The sequence below is a fragment of the Herpailurus yagouaroundi genome, unplaced genomic scaffold (genome assembly GCF_014898765.1).
Source record: "Herpailurus yagouaroundi ecotype Mexico unplaced genomic scaffold, PumYag 187, whole genome shotgun sequence".
Classification (NCBI taxonomy): domain Eukaryota; kingdom Metazoa; phylum Chordata; class Mammalia; order Carnivora; family Felidae; genus Herpailurus; species Herpailurus yagouaroundi.
The window spans coordinates 7908760-7933063 of record NW_024412418.1 but is presented as its reverse complement, the minus strand read 5'-3'; the positions used below and the strand labels follow the sequence as shown (position 1 = coordinate 7933063).

Sequence of the window (24304 nt, the reverse complement as noted above, 5' to 3'; positions counted from 1 at the left end):
TAGGGAATATAATCAAGAATACTGTAGTAACTTTGTATGGTGACAGATGGGAACTACATGTTCTGTGGTGAGCACTGCATGATGGGCAGAATTGTCAAATCACTTTGCTATACACCTGAAACTAATATAACATTGCACGTCAACTATGCTTCAACTAAGAAAAAATGACCACAAAAGAAGTTCATAATTTTAATGCAGTTCAATCTATCAATCTTTTCATTTGTGGTTGACATATCCCATGTCTTATTTAAGAGTTCTTTGACTTCTCGGTCTACAAGTCTCTGGAAGTTTTACAGGTGCTCCAGATGAAGGGTTCAAAGAACACCAAAGTAGGCTTTGTGCGGCCGCTGCACACTGCATGGGTCCCCGCAACTGAAGGGAGGAAGGTAGGATCCTGATGCTCCCTGGTCAGCCTAGACACTGAACAGCCGCTTCTTTCCCAGTCCCACCACTAGAGGGCGCGGGTAACTTAAACTCGCCGGGCCCGTCCCCTCCCGCCCCTAGTTACCTTTCCACCAATCATCAAATATTTACACAAAGCGCAGTCCAAGAGAATATAAAAAGTTGCCCAAACCAGTCTCCATGCAAGACTACAACAACAAAACAAACCCAGGACTCATTTCTGTCTTCTTAAATATCTTCAGTGAAGAAAGAAACCTCCACTACCTAATTTGTCTCATTCCTAAACCACTATGTATACTAAAGCCCCTCCTTAAATCTCTTACTCTTCCTTGCATAAACTAGATTCTTTTTTTTTTTCTTTTAACTAGATTCTTTCGTTCTATCCCTAATGGAAACAAGGAGCAACTGTTTGGCATCCTCAGGGCAACCACGCTCAGAGATGCTTGTAAATTACCAGGTGGATAGCTACGAGGGGAAGCTTCCGTTCTCATCTCTCTCAAAGATACAATAGTACAAGATTACATTTCACCTCCCTAGCAATTTACAGGTTTCTTTAGTCTCTCTTCAGTTTCTCCAAGTGCCTGTTAAAGTGTAAAATCCAAAAGCGGACTTTGCACTCCACTATTCTATGCCAGAGTTACTTCCTGATTGATTCTTTTTTTTTTTTTAATTTTTTTTTCAACGTTTATTTATTTTTGGGACAGAGAGAGACAGAGCATGAACGGGGGAGGGGCAGAGAGAGAGGGAGACACAGAATCGGAAACAGGCTCCAGGCTCCGAGCCATCAGCCCAGAGCCTGACGCGGGGCTCGAACTCCCGGACCGCGAGATCGTGACCTGGCTGAAGTCGGACGCTTAACCGACTGCGCCACCCAGGCGCCCCACTTCCTGATTGATTCTTGAATGTTACCGTGTTATTATACTCGAACCATATGCAATCATTCAATAAAATATTTCCTTTTTATCAATTTGATGGATTATATAGTCATTAAAATAACAAACACAAGGACACCGACAGAGCAATATAGAATATACTTAACATTTTGTTTCAAAATGTATCCACACTGCCCCTCTGCTTTGATTACTTAAAAAAAAAAAATGTTTATGGACAAAGTCTAGAAGGCAACATGAAGATCTAAAAAAATTGATTTGTTTGGTTTGGGGGATTGGTAACAAATTTCTGTTTTGGTTTGTTTTTCATTACTGGCATAATTTTGAGGTCTTTTTAAAACCGGTTAAAATCTTCTATTCACTCAGCAACTTCCAGAGTGCTCATCACATGTAAGACCAAGAGCCACGTGATGCAAGGAAGACAAAAGCAGACACAGATCCTGCTTTTCAGAAAAAAAATAGTAGCTAATTCTTATTAAATGCTTACTATAGCCTCAATATTATTGTCGCCCCTATTGTATGCGTTAAGAAAGTGGGGAACAGGGAGATCAGCTAGTTTACTCAAGGTCACAGAGAGGAAAAGCAGAACCAGAATTTGAACTCAGCCACCCCAAATGGGCAAGATGTTGGGCTTAACCATTATACTACACTCTGTCATGATAGCCTAATAGATAGAGGTAAATGACATTCAATCATTCTTCAAATATTTACTGAGCAACTACCACACATCAGAGCCCAGAATGGTGCTGGGCACACACTGACGAACAAGAAAAGCACAGTCCCTGACCTCATGGACCCACAGTATACAGAAAGTATCACAGGAATTCAGAGGAGAAAAAGAGGGTAGGGGGAAGAACTATCTCCTTACACTCTCTGGGACAAGGTCAGGACTGGATAGATCTTTAAGGTTTCTGCCAACTGAGACTAGTTGCTGTTCAACTTTTACTCAAGTTATCCTCAACCATTCGAATCACTGAGTGCCAAACACCGAGCTAAACTCTGAAAATTCAACTGTAAACAAGCGATGGCCCCTGCCCTCCAGGAGTGTATAGTCTAATGGCACAGAAAGACAAGTAAGAAATTCCAGTACTATGTACTAAAGCCACAGTGACCATAAGAAGGTACGTAATGAGCTAGGCACCATACAAGCTGGGCCCAGACAGCAAGAAAGCGACATCTATACTGAGAAGTATAGTATAACAGGACAAGCTGGAGTTGAAGTATTCAGGCTTGGGGGAACAGCTTATGCAAAGCCCTAGAAATGAGAACCTAGGATTGCAATGACTCTGTGGTTTGTAGAGTTGTGCCAATTAATGCCACGAAATTGCTGAATTATCTCATTGCTCATTCCCAAATTCAGGAAGGGACGTGAGTATGGGCACAACCTAGCACCAAATTCAAACAAACTCTTCACTTGATAACCACAGAGCCCCAGCCTAATTAGACTATCTTAACCCATCATCAACACTTCACTGCAGGTGTTCATATGCTTCTCTTGCCACTCATCAGTCTATCATCAAGGTCAGCGCTAGACCCCAGAAGAATAAGAGGGCTCCACTTGGCTCCCCAGGGGAGGAATGGGGACAGTGTCTTCCATATCTCTGAATCCCACACCGAATCCAGTTCAGTGCTTTGTGAGCACAAGAGGGACCATTGTTCTCTGTTCTACTAAACAGAACCAAAAGAAAAATTCATCTCATGGCATAATTACTGTCTCAATCCACATCCTCCACACTGCCAGTCCCTACTCTCAATCCCTCCACTGCTGCACATCAGGGCACTCCTCCTCCCTCTTTAGAGTCTGTCACTTGCAAATGCCAAAGAGTTCCACAAAGATAAAAGTAGGGCTTTGTGGATAAAAGGAGAAGCTTCGGATTCAGAATAATCTGGGTGGGATCCTTTTATTAGCTTTATGATACAAGCAAGTGACTCCACTGTGGCAGCCTCAGATTTCTCTGCCTCTAAATTGAGAATAATAGCAGCTCATTCACTGAGGTCTGTTGAGTGAACACAACCGGGCTGCGTTAAGAATAGTGAATGAGATAGTCTATGTAAGGATATTATCACGTTGCTTGGTATATATAAAATGGACTCAATAAATGGTCGCTGTAGTAGAATGTTGCAGATGATGTAACAGAGGTGGAAGCAGATGATTCTGGTTAAGTCACTGGCTGGAGTCATAGCAATTCCCCACCAGCCCAGACCGCTTCCAGCGGCAGGTTTAGAACAGGACGCATGTAGGAAATCCGCTGTGCCTCGAGACTCCTTCCAAGCCCAGACCTCTACAGGGATCTCCAGCCTGCGTCACCAGCCCAGCCCGCCACCTCCAAAGCGGCCGACCGACACATGGTGGGAACGTGAGGGGGCGGTGCCGGACTCGGCGTCGCTGGGCCAATCGCCCGGCGGGAGGCGCCCAACCAATGGCAGAGGGACTCTAGGGCCTCGGGGGGCGGGGCCACGGTGAGGAGCGGCGACGTCATAGGTCACTGGGCGGGCCGGAGGTGGGGCCCGCGGCGCCGACGGGGGCGGAGCGGCGGAGGCCTGAGCAGTCTGAGCAGTGATGGCGGCGGCTGCGGTGACGGCGGCGGCTGCGGCCCCGGCGCCGGCAGCCGGAGCGGATGGCGCCTCCTCAGTGCACTGGTTCCGCAAAGGGCTGCGGCTCCACGACAACCCCGCGCTGCTGGCGGCCGTGCGCGGGGCGCGCTGCGTACGCTGCGTTTACATCCTGGACCCTTGGTTCGCGGCCTCCTCCTCAGTGGGGATCAATCGTTGGAGGTAAGGGGGTCCAGAGCCGGGTCGCGGGGCCCGGGGGGCAGCGGCCTGGCTCCGAGGGCGCCCGCGAACAGCCCGGGTCGCCTCCGCCCCATAGACAGGGAGGCTCTGCCCCTCAGTCCCCACGGCCGGAAGACCCCGGCCTGCGGGAGGTGGGACCGGGAGACGGAACCGCGTTTCCAGAAGGGAGAAGCCAGGGCTGGGCAAGCAATTCGTCATCTCAGTAATGGCCTGGGTGGGCCAGGGCTCGACCTCTGACGGCCGCGTTCGCACTGTGTGTTAGCCCCTTTGGGGCCCCACAGCATTCCTGCGGGACAGAGATCGTGCTCTCTCTCCGTTGATCAGGGACTCCTGAGGCCTAGAGACACAAGTTGGCCTGCCCAAAGACTTGGCAGCCAGGGAGTGGCAGAGCAGGGACTCCTGGTCTAGGGCTCTTAGGGGTGTGCTCTGGGAGAGGAAGAAAGGAGATACTGTGATGTGAGGGCAAGGACGGGTTTCTGAGTCCTAGTGCACCAGGTGCTCTGGCCTTCTTCAAGTAAAGAGCCCATTGCTGGGCTCCTGAAGGTCATCTCTAAGCTGGCTTGCTTGTATTCCCTCCACCAAAACCTTCCTGCCTCTGGAGGTCTCTAGAGACTCTGGCTTAGCATTAGATAAGGCAGGTGCAGTCTACCCTTTATGATAAAAACACCAAGGGCTTGTCCAGGTGGAGGCACTTTGTGTCCTGAGCTAGAGAGCCTGGCAGATTTTAGGCCCTCATCAAATCACTGTTCGATTAATATCTACATTCCTACACGGCCTTTGACTTCAGGATTTAACTCGGGCATGCGAGCTGCCACGTTCCAAATGCTCTGGCTTAACATTAGATAAATGCTAACCCATTTTGGAGAATTCCCTCAGCCACTAGCTATGAGCTTGCTAGGATTTAAAAAAAAGGAAGGAAGGAAGGAAGGAAGGAAGGAAGGAAGGAGGGAGGGAGGGAGGGAGGGAGGGAGGGAAGGAAGGAAGGAAGGAAGGAAGGAAGGAAGGAAGGAAGGAAGGAAGGAAAGAAAGAAGAAAGAAAGAGAGAAAGAGGAACCAAAGTGTCACTTGCTTCCTCCTCTTCTCATGAGATTAATTTTAAAGGACAGTTGAGCCTCTATACATTAGATTTTTATCCACTGATGCGCTGAGGTTAGGGACCAGGATAGCTGTGATATCAAGGAGACCCCTCTTTGATGATTCCCAGGAAGCTGCAGTCGACAGAATCATGGGGAACGATTAACAGCTAAGTAGCTGATGTCTTTTCTCTGTAACCAGGGTTTAAAACCAAGAGGTTTGGAGACATCGTGTACCCATCTCTCTTTATTTTTTTTTTTAATTTTTTTTTCAACGTTTTTTTTTTTTATTTATTTTTGGGACAGAGAGAGACAGAGCATGAATGGGGGAGGGGCAGAGAGAGAGGGAGACACAGCGTCGGAAACAGGCTCCAGGCCCCGAGCCATCAGCCCAGAGCCTGACGCGGGGCTCGAACTCACGGACCGTGAGATCGTGACCTGGCTGAAGTTGGACGCTTAACCGACTGCGCCACCCAGGCGCCCCCCCATCTCTCTTTAAAACACCCCGCAGCTGTCCCTTGGTTTGTTTGTGTTGCTCTGGGGAATGTTTGCCTGTGGCCTTGTTGCAACGGGTGGGCAGCGTTATCCCCAAGATACAGTGGCTGTCAGCTCACCATTCTTTTCCTCTCCAAGGCATGTGCCCTGCTAGGAGAGTGAGTGCCCCTAGCAGTGGGTCTATTAAATGCCCCCTCCTGCCCCATTTATGTAGAGAGAACAACTAAAGATAGTCCTGTGGAGAGCCTGCCCACACAGTTTTCAGGGCTGTTCTATTGCTCTGCCTCTGCTCCAGTTTCTATAGATAGAAGGTTGGGTTTGACAAACATCCTCAAATGACCGTCCCTAGTATGGACGTTAAACAAGGCCTCAGACTTTGCCCCTCTCCTTATGGCAGTGTGCCGATTAGAGCATAGTAAATACGGTCTGACTGCCTGCTTGTTGCATGGTCATGAAAGAGGTTTTGTTTTGTTTCGTTTCGTTTTGCCGGATATTGGGGGACATCGCATAAGACTGCTGACACGTATGTGGTAGTGGAGATTAAAACTCAACACCAAAACCGCTGTTGCTGTTTATTTTTTAAAAAAAATTTTTTTTAAACGTTTATTTATTTTTGAGACAGAGAGAGACAGAGCATGAACGGGGGAGGGTCAGAGAGAGAGGGAGACACAGAATCAGAAACAGGCTCCAGGCTCTGAGCAGTCAGCACAGAGCCCGACGCAGGGCTTGAACTCACAGACTGCGAGATCGTGACCTGAGCCTAAGTTGGACGCTTAACCGACTGAGCCACCCAGGCGCCCCTCACTGTTGCTGTTTAAACGCAGGTTTGCTAGGATCTAGGTGTGTATGGATTTTTGTGGGTCACTCTTTTGTGATTGTGCTTTTGAACAAGTGAAGGAGAAGAGGAACGTGGCAGCTCGCATGCCCGAGTTAAATCCTGAAGTCAAAGGCCGTGTAGGCATGTAGATATTAATCGAACAGTGATTTAATGAGGGCCTAAAATCTGCCAGGCGCCGCTCTGGGTGCTGCTGGGACATAGTAACGAACAAGCCGTTGTGGTGTCCAGAGCTTCTGGAGCCTACATTTTAGTGAAGGAGGACAAGTAAACAATCGTGATTCAGGAGAACTGAATGCCACGAAATAAATAAAATAGGGGGACGGACCAGAGCAGCATCTGTCTTGCTGAACATGGGAATCACTAAAAGATCTTTAACAGATGCCTGGACTTCCTTCTCCCCCAATTCTGATTTAATGGTTCTGGGTTATGGCCTGGGCATCAGAGTTTTTAAAGCTCTCATGTGCCGTGAAGCCTGAGAACCACAGGCTCAAGCCCGACAGCTTGGGAGATGTGTTGCAGTGCATTGGCAGGGAGGCTGATTAGCTTTGGCATTCAGAAGGAAGAGGTGAAAAAACACAAGACAGATCGAATACGATAACTGCTTCTGGACCTGGAAGCAGTCGCACTGCTGCCACCCCCATCGTCCACTTTGCTCCCGTGGTCAGATCCAGGGCAGAGCTGAGGGACTGTTTTACACACTCGGTTGGGGGTTGGGAGAGTGATGGAGCCAGCCGTACCTCTGCATAACTTCAATATGTGTAATCTTCCAGCGGCTGTTTCTGGCTCTGGGAGTCGTCTGGGAGAACTGTGCTGCAGCATAACATCCAGGCTCTGCAGATACTTCAGTTGCTGCCTCAGAGAAGCCTCCCGAGAAAGGGTGGGCCGTGGGCCATCTGCAAGAGGTGGGGGGAATCGAGATCTGAGATTCTGTTCTCTTCCTGCACTTCCTACACTTACTCCCGCATAGCATTTTCAGCAGATGAATCAGATTAAAATAACCATGAATGGCACTTTCTAAGAGTAAAACAGGACAGAGAAAGGCAACCAAGAAATCTGTATATTTATTAGCATAGCAGAAGGGCTAGCATACTCCTCGCCTTGGTGGTAGTGGGAAGTTGATGGGCTAATTGTAGCTCCATAAGCCTCAGGACTTTTTTTTCATCAAGCGCTAGTTGGCTTAATCCTTTGCCATTTTCCCCAGGCCTGCCTTCCCCAAATTTGTTGCATTTGGAAGGAGGTTCTGCAGTGAGGACCACCCAAAAAAAGGGGGGGGGGGCGTGGTAATCAGCTTCTGGATTTAAAAATGGGTATTGCCTTCCTCTTGCTCCTGCAACTTAGATCGGGTGTTGGCAACAATTCACTAAAACCTTTATTTAAATCATTTTCTCCCTAGCTCTGTGCTGCAGGTGCATTCAGGAGCTTCTGGGACAGGGGGAGTTGGTAGAAATACGATATAAGCCTGTATAGTTCAGAATTAATAAGTGAGGTGAACTGGAACCTCCCCAGCATGCCTGATGAGAACAAGTGTGTCTCATCCCAGTGCTGGGAGCTAGTCACTGTGAGACTGTCGATTTAGCCGGTTCTTCCCTGGAACTCGGTCAGCAAGCAGGGGATTGAGCATTGTAGTCTACTGGGGGAGAAATGTGAGTTTCTCTGAGCTCTTCACACTGGTATCCAAGCGAGTCACATTACTGTTCTGCTGCTGAGGAAATGTTTCCATTTGCCGGAAAAGTGATAAAAACCTTCATCTTTCTCTCAGATAAAAATATATTTATTCTTTCCTAATTTCAGAGTGATGGTGAGAGATCAATCCCTGCTATGGATTGTGGATATAGGTTATCCTTTTCCATGGGACTTACACTCTCTGACTTAGGATAAATTAATTTCTATTAATATCCTAGGTAGTCAGTCTGGGCAGGCCTATGATATCATCATGTAGTTAGATAACCTTGGCTTGAAGCAGAGGAATTTGGTCAAGGGCAATCTGGACCCAAAAAAGAGTTCACTGTCATCCTCCCTCCTCCTATTAACAGCAAATAAAATATTCCTCAACACAGAATCTTCCATCTCTGGGGAAGGTCTTCTCTAAAAATCCGCCTGTCTTATTCTAAAACGCTAGCCGCATGGAGTCCCTGAATTACAGTCCTTTCTGTATTTTTGGAAGTCCCTGTTTGGCCTTTTCCAGTTCTGTCTGCCTCTAGCTCCAGAGCACTTACGTAATATAACTCAGTTGCACGTGTTGTCTAATCCTAAGGGTGAGCTTTAACTGCTCACATAGGACCGTGTGCTCTAAATTTCGGCCATGTGAGCTCAGCTTAGAGCTGCCAAGGGTGAGCTGCCAGCCCCAAACACTGGTATCTCCAGTGCACAGGCCAGTGTTCTTTTAGAGTCCACCCTTATTGGAGTAAAGAGTAACTGGCCATGTGGAGAGGAGGGCTCTAAAGGAGGGCAAAAGGCCCAAAATTCTCTCCAGTGAAAGAATGCACACACCGGCCCCAGTGAACCTTTGCCCAGTAGCAGTGCAACTCCCTGTTTCTTTGGTGTTACGCAAAGCTGTCACCTGGCAGGTGAGGTGAGCCACCATAGCAGTGGCTTCTCTTTCTCTGGCTGCCTGGAGGCTGGGGCTCCAGGGGGGGCCTGTTGCCTCTTATAGGGGCCATCCTGAAACCTCCTTCCTGGAGAAGCCCTGTAGGGCTGGACTCAGGGGGGAAGTTGGAAGTAGCAAAGCATATCTAGAGCACCAAAGAAGAGGCAGAAACCAGGATCTCAAAGAAAGTTTAGTAGAAACAAATTAGAAGCAAAAAAAGGCAACTTGTAAACAGAAGCTAGAAGTGAAGTTCAGCTTTCTAGAACAGTGCTTGTGAAACTTTAGTGTGCAAAGTAATCACCAGGGGCTCTTGCTAAAATGCAGATTCTGATCCTGGAGGTCTGTCTGGGATTCTGCATTTCATCAAGCTTCTGGGAGATTCACAGCCATTGATCCTCAGAGGAGCAAGGATCTGGTAGCAAAGTTGTTGGCTGTGGTTCTCCTTGGTGGCTGCGTCTTGAACAGCACAGCCTCAGCACTCACATCATAAGTCCTGGTCAAGAAGCAGTGGAGCCTGGCGGCCTGGTTTGAATTCTGGCCACTCTGTGCCTCGGTTTCCTCATCTATAAAATGGGAATAATGTTTCCTCAGCTATAAAATGGGAATAATGGTAGTGTCTACCTCATAGGTCAGTTTGAGAATTAAATGAGATAATGTGTGTAAAATAAGTAGACTGGTGCTGGGTTCATTGTAAATGCTCATCAAATGTTAGTTGTTGCTGTTATCATTATTATCATTTGGTTGCTGAGTTCAGAATTGGGCCTTCTGCTTCCTGCTTCAGCTGTAGACATCTCATGTCAAAGAAGAAAAGGGTTCTTGTGGGGTTATCTTACTTGAGAGTAAGTACTTTAAGTACTTACTTACAAGGAATCTCTCCTTTCAGTAAATGAGGTCTGGAAATAAAGTTCTGTAGAAACAGCTGGAAACTAGCTTTCGTGTGCATGTCAGCCTTATTTATAGCTTCAGATTGAAAGCCTGTGCAGCCTGGGGGACTGTGAGGGAGGAGGCCACCGAAGTGCATGGCAAGGACATTCCTGGGAGCCGCAGATGAAGGACCTTCTACCCTGAGGTTGTGGAATTTAGGTCTCCAGTCACCTGCAGCATTCTCGCTGGCAGGGCCCAGGTTTCAGGTGGCATGAGGCTATTTACATGGGTCTCTCCTATTTTCATCTTGAGAGGAATGGTGCAGCCTGGGAGGAGGCCGACACAAGTGCGTCACTCCCGGCTTAGCTTTCCTTTTTTAAGGGCGTCAGTTTTTCAAAAACAGAAATTCACAGAGGCGGAGCTTTGGGTTTGCATGAAGCAACAGTCTCCATTCCCATCGCCTTGGAGAGTCTCTGCTGGCTGGCATGATGCTTTGGGCTGGGCCCAGGACTCTGCTCATGCTGAAATGTGGGTCTGTGGCATTCGCTGCCATGGGAGTGTCATGTCGCAGACGTCAGACTCAGCAGTGGGGACTGGTTCTAGTTGGCAGCCTGGGAACGGTGGCTGCTTCTCTAAGTCTGCAGTCGTCAGGGGATGTGATGTGTGCTGCGGAAGAGGCACAGGGTTTCGTTGCGTTCAAAAAAAAACCTAGTGATTTCCGTCATTGACAGAGATGGGTGGGAGATACCAAAATATAGATAGCAGTGGTATCTGCGAACCAGGCTGACCTGTCAGGGCTTAGTTCATGAGGAAGATCAGAGTGTCAGTGAGTTGCCTATAGTCAGGTTTGTGTTTGTCAGAGAGATTCCGAACACATGAGGTCTGGCAGCATCTCAGCCCCTGGAAGAGTGTCGGGCGTGTCACTAAAAGGCTTTAGAAATGGGGCACAGGTTCCTATCCCAGCCTTGTCACTTAACGATTATGATCTTAAGCAAATTAATTATCTTCTCAGTGTCTCATTTTCCTCATCTATAAAATGAAGATATTTCCCTTCAAAATGTATTGAGAGAATTAAAAAGAAAACACGTCAAAAAGCATAACGGATATATAATAACACAATGACATTGTTTGTCTCTGTGGAGGGGAATTAAATCCCTCATGGACAAAGGGGAGACTTTTTACCATGTGAACTTTTTACAACTTGAATTTTGAATTACATAGTTATCTTTAAAATGTTGATTTCATTTAATTTAAAAATAAAACACATGTCAGGGGTGCTTGGCTGGCATGCGACTCTTGATCTTGGGGTTGTGAGTTCAAGCCCCATGTTGGGCATAGAGATTACTAAATAAATTAAATAAACTTAAAAAAAAAAACGCGTCATAAAAAGGTATTGATAGATTTCTCAGAAAGGTGGTTGTGCCTAACCGAACAGTAAATGAATGTTTGCGGTCACATCATAATAATAAATAGAACACCGAAGGCACTTAGCAAATGCTTTTTCCTTCCCCATGGTGATCCAGCTCTCAAGACTAGGTCTCTTGAGTATCTGGGATCCCCACCCCCAAAAGCATGTGAGGGTATCCTATAGAGAAGTACCTTCTAAGGCCTTCTCTCTCTTAGGGTGAGAATCTGGCAGCTGGAGGCCTGGAGAATGAACCACCTGCCAAACAAAGCCCTGAGAACTGGGGACCCGCCCAGGCTATGGGCGTGCGGAGGTAGACAGGTGCAGCCCAGAGCGTGAATGCACAAGGCAGGGGTCCGATGGGCTCGGGGAGGTAGGGTTTGCCAGGGCTCTCGCAGTCTTGTTCCTCTCTGGTAAGACCTCAGGCTTCCACACAATATTGCTCTTATTTTTCAGATGGCTTTCTCCCCTGTTCTCCCTTTTGATTTTCACAGCAGCCTTACAATGGGTGAATATTCATACACAGGGCCCGAGGCTGCAAGGGAATAAGTGACTTCCCTCAGATCCACAGAGAAACAGCCCGAGGAGGAGCAGCTCACATCTGTCCCAGCCTTTCTATAAGCCAGGCACTGCACTAAATGTTTTTCACGCATTATTTGATTTTCTTTTCTTAGCAATTTTAGGAGCTCAGTACCAACATCAGCTCCATGTTCCAGATTAGAAGAAAAAAAGCTAAACAGGTTAAGTAATGGCTGGAGTAGTGCCCGGGTCTCTCTGGTCCTGGTACTAATGATGCTACTTGTTCAGCATAGTGTAAGCTTCCCCCTGCTTTGTTAGGAAAAAGAATGCCTCTTCATTATGTCACCTCTAAAAGGCCTGTGTGGGTTCTGCAGGTTCCTACTTCAGTCTCTGGAAGATTTGGATACAAGTTTGAGGAAACTGAACTCTCGCCTGTTTGTAGTCCGGGGACAGCCCGCTGACGTGTTCCCAAGGCTATTCAAGGTACGTGTGCAGAGTCCTAGAGAAGACGGTGAGATTCTGTTCTCCATAGTGTCCCCACAGACTAAATGAGGTGATGTTCTGACTGAGAGAATGGAACCGGTCAGCGTGCTCTGACTGCTGCCTCTAGGGAAGTTGGGAGCAAAGCCAATCAGCTTGCCGACAGAATGGAAACTGTGTTAAAGGAAAAATTCTGTGAAACCACTGTCTTGTTGGAAAGTTCCCAGCTCAATCCAGACAAGGGATGTGGCGAGTTATTCCACCCCGGATGCCACTGGCTTCCTTAGATGTTTTCTTGGCTCAAGCCAGCAAGATTTATTAGGGCTCTTCCTATGCCAGGAGTTTGAAGACAAGTTTTCCTTTTTATTTAGCACAGGGTGTTTCCTGTCTTGCTATGTTCTTGTTGGGAACAAAATCAGCCCTTTTGAGGGAGCTCCCTGCCTCCCCTGGGGCAAATGATTGATACAAATCTTCACTTGGGTACCATGTAGGCCTCTGTCTGCTCTATCAGGTAGCCAGTCCACTTGCCCCCACCCCCAGCCCCTTTCTTTTTAAAGCACATTTCAAGGTCCAAACAGAGGCAAATGTACTCACGGACAGAGAGCTCTGGGACAGTCTGTCCTCATCCACAGCAGTGCAGGATTGTTTTTATGCCCCTTTCCACCCCAGCTCCCTTCCCTATTCTTCCTGGGGGGAAAGACCAGAGGAGAGGTCTCATGTCAAGACAAGCAGCTTACTAAATACCTTCTCGTTCACTTCACCTCCCCACATCCCACACTCGTACACACACAAATCACATAGTGCTGAAAACAGCCAGCGTTCATTGAGGGCAGACTATGAGTCAAACAGCATTCTAAGTGTTTTACGTGTATTAATTCACATAGCCGCCTAAGAGTATCTGCAGCTGTCCCTGTTCTATAGATGAGGGAACAATAACTTCATGGTCATGCAGCTAAGTGGTGATCTAAGACTTGAGCCCTGCTCTCAGACTCCAGATTTGTGTTCTTAACCCCCACACCATTAAACACACGTGCCTCGCTTCTTGCTCTGCATTGTGTCCCCTGTCTCCTCTCCTCCTAGCACCTCAGAGGCCAACCCAGCAGTAGCCCAGAAATTCAGATAGATCATTCATTCAGCCATTCAGCATATAATAGTTCTCCTTCCCCTTATCTGCAGTTTTAGTTGCTCACTGTCAACTGTAGTCTGGAAGCAGATGATCTGACTATATGTCAGACGGTCAATTAGTCGCCTAACACATCATTCACCTCACTCCATCTCATGCAGACATTTTGTCATCTCACACATCATCACAAAGAGAAGGGTGGGTACGGTACAATAAGGTATTTTAAGAGAGCGACCACATTTACATAACTTTGATTACAGTATATTTTCTGATTGTTCTTTTATTATCAGTTACAGTTGTGTTAACCTACTGTGCCTAACTTACAAATTAAACTCTATCATAGGTAAGTACGTGTCGGAAAAAAACGGTACTATATGTAGGGTTTAGTACTATCTGCAGTTTCAGGGATCCGCTGGTGGTCTTGGAACACATCCCCTTCAGATCAGAGGTGACTACTATATATTTATTGAGCTTCTAGTATGTCCTAGACCCCCTGCTAGGTACTAGGGTAATGAATGAGACAGCATTCTTGCTCTGAGAGTTCACACGCTAATGTGGGAAATAGACAAGTAATGGGCAGCTTCATTGCCATATGGTAAATGCTGTGGTGGAAAAAGCGCCAGGTGCGGGAAAATCCTATTGAAAGAGAAGGTCAAGGAAATCTTCTTGGAGAAGGTGGCATCTAATAATATTTTATTACTATCCACAGAGTTATGAGTATTTAGCAATGTCATCTATATGAATTGCTAAACATGGTACCTGGCTCATGGTAAAGGCTCAATAAACGTTTAGTCCTGTTATCCTAGATGAGGGATAGTCAGCCCTCTCAGGACCCACACCACAGACAGAGCCGAGTCAGGTCCCTTATGGAAAGGGCATTTGCCCTGGGGGGTTATGGCCAGAGACTTTGGTTGGAAGATGGATTTCTTCTTGACAGTCATGTTCTAGGGCTTTCTGTGAGTTATCTGTACATCTTTTACTGGGCCAGCTTTCTCCCAGTATTGCAAGGAAATCTAGAAAATTCTACTAGAAAACACTAAAGACTTAGAAAAGAATTCCTTTATTTTTTAGCATGTGGCCCCTCTGGTCTGATTTCTCTGACCTCTGGACTAAGAATCGCGCCTCCTTCCCCGACTTGCTGAGAGAGCTAGGTAGAGCCTGTGAGCTCTGTTTGCTACTGGCCTCAGGACTGTTGCCGTGGAAACCATTAGGACACTTCACATAGCACAAGTCTGCCAAGAAAACCAAGGCAGAAGTTTGCAGGGCCCTGAGGAGCTCCGGGAAAGGCATGCTGGGCGCTGTCTCCACCAGTAGGCCTCCCCTGGGAGCGTTGTATTTATAGCCACTTGCTGCAGTCTCCTACCCCCAGGGCCCAGCAAGCATACAGGACTACCCACCTCTCTCTTGCTTCCACCAGTCTCGGGCTCCACTGTCACCATGCTGTTGGCCTCACCTCAAAGACCTGCTCTCTTCAAACCTGTGAACCTCAGATTGTTGGCTTTCCAGTTCAAGTCTTTGTCCCTAGTTTGTTCTGCAGCCCACTCTGACAGGTCTCCAGATTCGTTTCCTGTAAGGAAGGAGCAGAGTTCTCTGCTTCATTTTCCTCCCCAAACAGTGTTTAGCATAACAGATTCTCTCTCCACAGGAATGGGGGGTGACCCGCTTGACCTTTGAATACGATTCTGAACCTTTTGGGAAAGAACGTGACGCAGCCATCATGAAGATGGCCAAGGAGGCCGGTGTGGAGGTGGTGACTGAGAACTCTCACACTCTCTATGACCTGGACAGGTGAGAAATGGGTCCCTGGGCTCAGCTTGCCAATTATGGGAGTTGGTGGTTCTGGCCCCTGCTGAGCAGAACTCTGGGAGGTTTACCGATAGAGCCACCTGGCACATGAGGTGTGGCATTTTCTAGAATCTGGAAGAGAATGGGTCCGAGTTGGGGCCTGTGGAACAGATCACAAAGAGCTGTACCCAATTTGGGTGCAAAGAGGCTCACTAAGGCCGAGGGATGGAAGCAGTGAGGATCCCCATGCAAGGTCTTCACAGATCTGCCCCTAATCTGTTGTCCCGTCCACTCGCACTCCCACTTGTGTCCTGCTCCTGAAAGGCTGCCGTCTGACCTCAGTGGGCCCTACCTGGTAACCTTCCTGACAGAGCTCTATTCTCATATACCCAATTTCTGTATCTAATGTGAGTTCCCCGGGCTCCCCTGGCTATCTGGGTTTCCAGGCCATGTATTTAGATGTTGTGCAGGAGGCTCTAGAGATCCCTGCGGGGGGCTGATAACTACAGAGCAGCCTCCTTCCCTAGGGACAGGCCTGTGTGCTTTCAGAGTGTCTAGGAGGAAACCCTCCCCTCCCCTCCCCTCCCCTCCCCTTCCCTGGCAGAGCTGTCACCCTCCTGCTGCTGCCGCTGCTTTTGCTGCCAAGCCAGCAGCCATCCCTGCTCCCTGGCCCCCCCCCCCCCCCCCAAGCTAGTGGTGGCTGCCAGGAGGCCAGGTCACACATCTCTGCACGTGAGCTAGCTCTCAGGAGGAGCGGCTGGGTGTGGAGCTCCTCCTCCTGCCACGTGCCAGCCGAAGGGGAGGTGACTGCAGGGGCAGCAGCCAACCTCACATCCCCAGCGAACCTACCCAGCCAGCCAGTTCTTGCGTAAGCTGCTTCTTGGCCAACAGGAAGAGCCCGGGGAATCTGGCTCCAGGCCACCCCAATGCATTCTGTATAAACGGCCTCAGTTTTCCTCAGTCCTATATCTTCTTTCCTTAACCTGAGTTTGTCTCTGTTTCCCTTGCTCGTGAAAACAACAACAACAAAAACCTTTGAGAACTGCCAGACGCCCTTTAAATAGTTACTGCTATTGACCGCAGCCCCGATCTCTGATTTAGGAAAGATAGTCTGTTCTCCATGTCTCTGTTCTAACAAATTGGGACCAAGAAGGGAATGATTTTTCAACAGAAGAACATGCTTGCAGTTCTTGTCAAAGGACTTCCTGAAGGCTTATGCCGGGAAAGACAGGAAGGGCCGTGGGGATTCCCATGGCGTGGACACACAGGCTGAGTACCAAGAAGGCTAGCGGGGATTTTTCTGTGATTAGAGAGATACGGTCAGTCTCTGTCTTTAGGAGGCTCCACGTCGACACCAGGGAACCTGGAATTGAGTCCCACCTTTGGCCCCACCTTGCTCCATTACCTGAGGCACCTGCTCCAGCTCTCTGGGCTTCATTTTCCCTCTCGATAAAATGGAGATGTAGCCTCCCTTGCCCCTTCCTTTCCACTTAGGGGTGGGACCTGTGAGTGGATGAGGAAAGCCACCCTCCAAGCCTTCCAAGTCTGGGCCGCTTTCTGGGAGGGCAGGGACCTGAAGTGAAAGGCCTCATGCGTGACATCAGGTGTGCCTTGGGATTCCCAGGATTATCGACCTGAACGGGCAGAAGCCACCCCTTACCTACAAGCGCTTTCAGGCCATCATCAGCCGCATGGAGCTGCCCAAGAAGCCCGTGGGCTCCGTGACGAGCCAGCAGATGGAGAGCTGCAGGGCCGAGATCCAGGAGAACCATGATGAAGCCTATGGCGTGCCCTCCCTGGAGGAGCTGGGTGCGTACCTCCTGACCCAAACCTCCTCTTTTTTGTAAGATAACTTACTGGGTTTTTTCTCCTTTGTCAAAGTGATGCATGTTATTACAGATGTTATAGAAGGAACAGTGAAACAAAAATGGAAATAACAATCACTGTTACCCCCCTGCCCAGAGATGACCACTACTGATTTTGGAGTATGTCCTTCCAGTCTTTTTTTCTGTTCTTACTCGTATACATCATCCTATGTTATGCTCCTGTTTTTGTACTTTTCTCTCCCAGAACATACAGGCACAGTCTAGTGCTGGCATCAGTGGGGCTCCCCGACACCAAGATAACTAGTGTTGTTTCCATTGAAAGGGGGTCTGTCAGCCCCTCAGGTCACTGGCTGTACCCTTTCTCCCCTTCCTCCCCCATCCCGCGTTTTTTGATCCGAACAAAATTAGCCTTTCTCACCCGAAAACCACAGTCATTTCCAGCCAACCTGATAGGGCAAGCTGTACAGGATTGTTCTCATCTGTCTTGAATGAGGAGTGGCCAGGATAGGGAAGGCAAGGGAAAGGAGATAAAAACGTGACAGTGGAAAGAGAACCAGGATGACCTGGCACATGTTGAAATGTTAGGGTGATCTCAGTGCCAGCAGCACCTAGAACACATAGTTCAGTTCCCACAAGGTTCAAAGAACACAACGTGTCGAGACTTGTTGAGCTATCACTGAAACGGCCTGACCTCTGGTTCCATGACCTGCTCCTCCTCTTGTAGGGTTCCCCACTGAAGGACTTGGCCCGGCTGTTTGGCAAGGAGGAGAGACAGAAGCTCTGGCCCGCCTGGATAAGCATTTGGAACGGAAGGTATGGCCCCCGTTTCTGTGACACACAACTTCGGATGCCAGGATCCAGGCAGCAGAGGATATGAGAGTCAGCTTCATGTCCCTTAGTGCCTCTTCCCTCAGAGTGTTTGAAAATGAGAAATATTCCGAGGCACCTGGCTGGCTCAGTCAGTGGACCATGTGACTTGTGATCTCGGGGTTGTGAGTTTGAGCCCCCCCGTGGGGTCTAGAGATTACTTAAAAGTATATATCTTTAGGGGCTTGTGGGTGGCTCAGTCGGTTAAGCGTCAGACTCTTGATTTCGGCTCAGGTCATGATCTCATGGTCTGAAGATCCATGCTCAGTGGGGAGCCTGCTTCAGATTGTCTCCCTCTGCCCCTCCCCAGCTTGTGCGCATGGGCGCTCCCTTCTCTCCCTCCCTCTCTCTGTCTCTGTCATTCTCTCTCTCTCTCTCTCTCTCAATAAATAAATTTTTTTAAAATTTAAAAACTAAAAATCTTTAGGGCTCCTGGGTGGCTCAGTCGGTTAAGCGTCCAACTTCGGCCCAGGTCATGACCCTGCACTTCGTGGGTTTGAGCCCTGCGTCAAGCTCTGCGCTGACAGCTTGGAGCCTGGAGCCTGCTTCAGATTCTGTGTCTCCCTTTCTTCCTGCTTCTCCCCTGCTTGCACTCTGTCTCTCCTTCTCCCAAAAATAAATAAACAGTAAAAAAAAAAATTGCTTTAAGAAAAATCTTTAAAAATTTTGAAAAGAAAAAGAAAAATCTTCCTGATGGCAGTAACAACAATAATAACGACTACCATTTAGTGAGTGTTTACCACATGCTGGTCACTGGGCTGAGCTTTTCTGAGTTAAGTATCTGCTTGCATTATTTCCTATTTTCTTTTCAACATCCCTACAAGGTAGGTGTTAAGCTCTCCATTTTACAGATTAGGAGATTAAGGTTTAGAGAGGATAAGTAACTTGCCTGAGGTCACACAGTTAACAAGTTGTAGAGTGAGATCTTGTTCTACGTGATTCCAAAACTTAGACTAGATTGCTTTTCTTTCATCTTTGTACAGGTTCCCCTTACTGAGAGGGTGTCTGGTCAGTGAAGTCCAGAAGATTAATTACTTTGTGTTTCTGTGTCCCATCCTCACCTTTTGCTGGGCCCCCTCAGCATTGATTTCCGTATGTTTGGACACAGAGAACAAATGGTCCACCTCCCAGTAAAGTGGGAATTGGCAAGGGGAAGGAAAGAAGTGGAGGCCTCAAAGGCACTCCTTAATAATGTCACATGGCTTCCATGACCCTAGGACTAGAGGAGCAGAAACAGTTCTCATGATTGAGTCAGCTCCTGGTTTCCTGTCCACCACAGCTGTTTTATAGACTGATAGACTGGCTCTCAACTTTTTGTATTCTCAGATGGGTGGGCATTTGGCCCAGCAGCCAGGTGATAACAATGGAACAAGGAGACTAAGGCAGACCTACAAGGGAAGAAAGCTTCCCAGCCCTGGAGGTGCCTCACCAGCAGTGAAAATGTGCCACAGAACCCACCTCCCTTGGGATGGCCCTATCTTCGTGTTACCATCAGCCACCCCAGCCAGCCCCACCAACTTAAAAGGATAAGACTGATGTCCAAGGGCTATGGGGAGGACCAGCTGTCCCTGTCCACATAAGGAGCTTTACCCAAAGATCCTTGGGTACACAAGAACACAGGCTGGGCTCAGGGGGCAGAGCGGTAGAGATCACAAATGGGATGGCAGGACTAGAATAAGACTGACAAGTATAAAGAGCTAACTTAATGATCTCATGGATTATCATCACCTTAAAAGCATTTTGTGGAGGGCTGTCCCCTTAGATCGTGAAGTCAGGGTCCTTTTCCACATGCCCCTGGAGGGTGTGGTCTGTCATGGGGCCTTGTGTCAGGACCCTTCAGACTCCGTGGTGGTCAGAGGGAACACCGTGTCCTACATTCTAGGAGAAGAGAAGGTGCCTGTGAGCAGGGTGTGACCTTGTCTCAGGAGGTTTATTTCAGTCTTCAGTTCTCCAAATCTGAGGTGAACATCTGCTTGTGTCAGGATGGCCTAGCTACTAAAAAGACTGCCCAATGAGGCAAGCGTAGAGTCCGCTTCCAGAACTAGTCTATTTTAGATGATAGACATGAAACGAGGAATTACAGGGTACTCTGAGGGTTAGGAAAAGAGCAGTTCAGAGTGTTAGGGGAGCAAAGAGGAAGGGAGTTTTATTAATCAGTTTGTATTTGCAAGTTGGCTTTTGAAAAAGGGAGTTTTTGAACTCAGTTAACTAGGAGTCCAAGGTGTAGCCTTTAGGTGGATCCAGGTGTCCAAGTAATGCTGCCAGGAATACATTCTCCATCTCTGAGCCCTGAGGTAGGCTTTCCTTGAGCAGTGGCAAAGTGGTCACCAGAAGCTTATTTTCGGTCTGCTAAGCACACCAGAGGAAGTAGTGTGCCTCTTTTCTAAAAGCTCTGGGAAAAGTCCCAAGGAGTGTTTTCATTTCACTCTGGATCGGGTCGTGTGACAGTCCCTGACTCAATCACCACGGCCGAGGAAGGGGTGTCTCCCTGTCAAACTTGTATTGCCAAACTACTCCCAGAGTCAGAAGGTGAGCTCGGCTCCACTTTACCCAGTTGGACTGAGAGTAGGGCAGGTTGGATCACTGCAAGGAAACTAGGTGCTGTCACCAAAAAGGGGAGACAGTGTATGATCTTTGACCCTGGTTCCCCAAAATAGATGAGGGCAAGCATCTCTTTATAAAAGTATCCCTATTTTTATCTTATTTTATTATTTTATTTAATGTTTATTTTTGAGAGAGAGAAATAGAGTGCGAGTGGGGGAGGGGCAGAGAGAGAGGGAGACAGAATCTGAAGTAGCTCCAGGCTCTGAGCCATCAGCACAGAGCCTGACGCAGGGCTTGAACCCATGAACCGTGAGATCATGACCTGAGCCGAAATCAGACGTTTAACCGACTGAGCCACCCAGGTGCCCCTCAGTATCCCTATTTTTATTTATTTTTATTTATTTATTTATTTTTCAACGTTTATTTATTTTTGGGACAGAGAGACAGAGCATGAACGGGGGAGGACCAGAGAGAGAGGGAGACACAGAATCGGAAACAGGCTCCAGGCTCTGAGCCATCAGCCCAGAGCCTGACGAGGGGCTCGAACTCCCGGACCGCGAGATCGTGACCTGGCTGAAGTTGGACGCTTAACCGACTGCGCCACCCAGGCACCCCTAGTATCCCTATTTTTAAATGAGAATGGAATGATGGAACATTTTGCAACCTTCAGTGATGACGCATTGTGCATCAATGACTGCTAACCCCCATAAAGAGAGACAGTCAGGCATTATGTCCCCCTGCAGTCTTGCCAAAGAAGTCAAACCTGAGTCCAACCCAGTCTCTGGTACCGGCCACCAGTTTGCAGCAATATACTGTGCGTGTGCAATCAGCAAAATGTAGACTGCGGGAATCAGTACAAGTCAAATGACCTGGGTTCTTCGCAGAAAACTTTATTTTTTTTATTTATTTTTTTTTTAAATTTTTTTTTTCAACGTTTATTTATTTTTGGGACAGAGAGAGACAGAGCATGAACGGGGGAGGACCAGAGAGAGAGGGAGACACAGAATCAGAAACAGGCTCCAGGCTCTGAGCCATCAGCCCAGAGCCCGACGCGGGGCTCGAACTCACAGACCGCGAGATCGTGACCTGGCTGAAGTCGGACACTTAACTGACTGCGCCACCCAGGCGCCCCTCTTCGCAGAAAACTTTAAAGGGAAAGAAAGAAATGACAGGAACTATGTAGACTAAAAAAAACTTAAATAACAGTGACTCTGCCCCCAGTGTGGAGATGGGATTAGAGGGCGACCAGAGTAGATGCAGGGAGATCAATTGGGAGCCTGTCACAGTCGTCGAGTCTACATCTTAGCCTGATCCAGGTTGGTGGCAAGAGTGATGGGAAGAAAAGGACAGATTTGAGGAATCTTTGAACAGTAGAATTGACAGGACTTGGCCACAAAGAAGTCACAGGTGATGGCCAGGCCTTGGCGTGGACACCCAGGTGGATGACGGTGCATTTTCTGAGATAAGGATGCCCGTGGAAGGGTGGTTTGAAGAAAAGAGTTGTTACACTTCGAGGGGCCTGGAGGGCAGTCAAGTAGAGATCCTGGCAGGGAGGTGGATGGAGTGATCTGGGAATCCAGCTAAGCAGCAGCTAAGCATCCTGGGCTGGAGCCACTGACATGCCGATCCTCTGTAAAGAAGTGGTGTTGGGAGCCACGGGACTGGACGCTCTCCCCCAGGAACACAGTTGAGTAGGGGACCCAGCACAGAGCCCTGAGATGCCAGCACGGAAGGGGTTGGGAGGGGAGGCAGCCAGGAGTGTGTGGAGTCCAAAGGCCAACAGAACAGAGGGTTATGGAGACGGGAGCAGGGTGAGATGTGCCGAGAGGTCCAAAACTATGACAGGAAGTGCCTGCAGGACTCAGTGGCATGGAAACCACAGAGACTTTGGTGGGAGGCAGCTTGGTGAGAGTGGGTGAGGGCAGGAGCCAGACTTGAGTGGGCTGAAAAGTGAAGGTGGGTGGGGGGAAATGGGCTGTGAAGAGAGGAAAGAGGACCCAAGAGTAGAGGTCTGCAGGGTTTCTAGAAGTTACTAGGAGTCCTTCATTTTTTTTTTCTTTGGTTTGCGAAAAAGTGAGATGACTTCCCCAATATTCTTGGAGTAGAAACTGGAGAGAAAGATACGGAACATGCAAGAGAGGGAAGAGGGGTGGGCTCCAGAGCCAGGCAGAGGCCTTGGCCTTGGGCAGGGTCACAAGAGGGGGTAGGTGTAGATGCAGGCGAGTTTGTAGATTCGGTGGCTAAAGGTTGAGGAGCTTTTCTCCTGAGGGCTTCCATTTCCTTATTGTCGGGAAGGAAAGTCGTCTGCTGGAGGGTGGCGGGGAAGTGTGGCGTAGGGGGTCTAAAGAGGGTGTGAAGTTTTTGAAAGAGTCATCAAGAAGAGAAAGAGGGTTCTAGGAGTGGAGCAAGAGAAAAGAGTTACTGGATGTAGGTGGAGTCTGGAGTCAGAAGCTAAGTGCCCCCCAGCCCTGTCTCTTACCGGCTCTGTATCCCCAGAAGAGGCACATCACCCTTTGGGCTTCATTGTTCGTTTTCAAAAGGAGGTGCTGAGAAATGCCGCCTCAGAGGATGGTTCAGATCAGATGGGAGGACGTGTATGACAGCGGGCTCTGAAGTCACGCTCTGTGCCGGCGCCTCGGGGTTTTTTTCTAACATCCAGGCCTTTCCTTTCTTCACCTTCTCTTCCCACTGCAGGCTTGGGTCGCCAACTATGAGAGGCCCCGAATGAACGCCAACTCCCTGCTGGCCAGCCCCACGGGCCTCAGCCCCTACCTGCGCTTTGGCTGCCTCTCGTGCCGCCTCTTCTACTACCGCCTGTGGGACCTGTACAAAAAGGTGAGGGGTGGGGAGGGCAGTGCACCCTGCGCCCGGTCACGGCCAAGCAGAACGGGGCTTCCGGGCCAGTCAAGGGCCTGGGCTTTCAGCCTGTGGGCACGCTGGACCACTGCTAGGGCACAGTCCCGCCACACGTCTAGGGGGTTTGGAGCCACCACGTTCGTGGCAGCTCCAGATTCCCTTGTGGGGGAGGCCTGAGCGACATGGTGCTGAGAGCTGGGTGGGTATTTGCATCCACATGCTACCCCCAACCCCAGGTGAAGCGGAACAGCACGCCCCCCCTCTCCCTGTTTGGGCAACTCCTGTGGCGAGAGTTCTTCTACACGGCAGCCACCAACAACCCCAGGTTTGACCGCATGGAGGGGAACCCCATCTGCATCCAGATCCCCTGGGACCGCAACCCTGAGGCCCTGGCCAAGTGGGCCGAGGGCAAGACAGGCTTCCCTTGGATTGACGCCATCATGACCCAGCTGAGGCAGGAGGGCTGGATCCACCATCTGGCCCGGCACGCTGTGGCCTGCTTCCTCACCCGCGGAGACCTCTGGGTCAGCTGGGAGAGCGGGGTCCGGGTGAGTGCTCTCTCGGGGGAAGCTGGCCTGTTCCTTCTTGTCAGGCCCAGCAGGGGCAGCCCTCTTCTGGGCTGGGGCATGGGGTAGGATCCCTGGATCCTGGGCATCCCCTCCAAATCCTCTCTGGTTTGCCCTCCGCAGAAGGGCTTTGGCTCTCCTCCATGGGGAGATGTATGGTAACTTGGGGAGAATCATGGCAGGAGGTCCTCAAGGTGGCTGATTGTCCCACACTCTCCCCATCTAGGTATTTGATGAGCTGCTCCTGGATGCAGATTTCAGCGTGAACGCGGGCAGCTGGATGTGGCTGTCCTGCAGTGCTTTCTTCCAACAGTTCTTTCACTGCTACTGCCCTGTAGGCTTTGGCCGCCGCACAGACCCCAGTGGAGACTACATCAGGTGAGGATGCGGT

General features: G+C 49.0%; 1 protein-coding gene and 1 long non-coding RNA gene across 3 annotated transcripts in view; both read left to right on the top strand.

Annotated features, from left to right (window-relative positions):
- The first annotated feature begins 3837 nt into the window (after positions 1 to 3837).
- CRY2 (cryptochrome circadian regulator 2) overlaps positions 3838 to 24304 on the top strand; it is a 34165-nt gene continuing 13698 nt past the window's right edge. For both annotated transcript variants that reach the window (XM_040495354.1, XM_040495355.1), the window contains exons 1-8: positions 3838 to 4067; positions 12241 to 12349; positions 15115 to 15257; positions 16879 to 17063; positions 17805 to 17893; positions 23186 to 23326; positions 23584 to 23895; positions 24140 to 24291. In XM_040495354.1, the coding sequence (XP_040351288.1) occupies positions 3853 to 4067; positions 12241 to 12349; positions 15115 to 15257; positions 16879 to 17063; positions 17805 to 17893; positions 23186 to 23326; positions 23584 to 23895; positions 24140 to 24291 (1346 nt within the window). In that variant the 5' untranslated portion in view covers positions 3838 to 3852. The remainder of the gene's footprint in view (positions 4068 to 12240; positions 12350 to 15114; positions 15258 to 16878; positions 17064 to 17804; positions 17894 to 23185; positions 23327 to 23583; positions 23896 to 24139; positions 24292 to 24304) is intronic.
- Positions 5649 to 7512, top strand: LOC121043488 (uncharacterized). The gene is made up of 2 exons (XR_005796845.1): positions 5649 to 6217; positions 6448 to 7512. It is a non-coding gene; the product is annotated as an uncharacterized LOC121043488 (long non-coding RNA).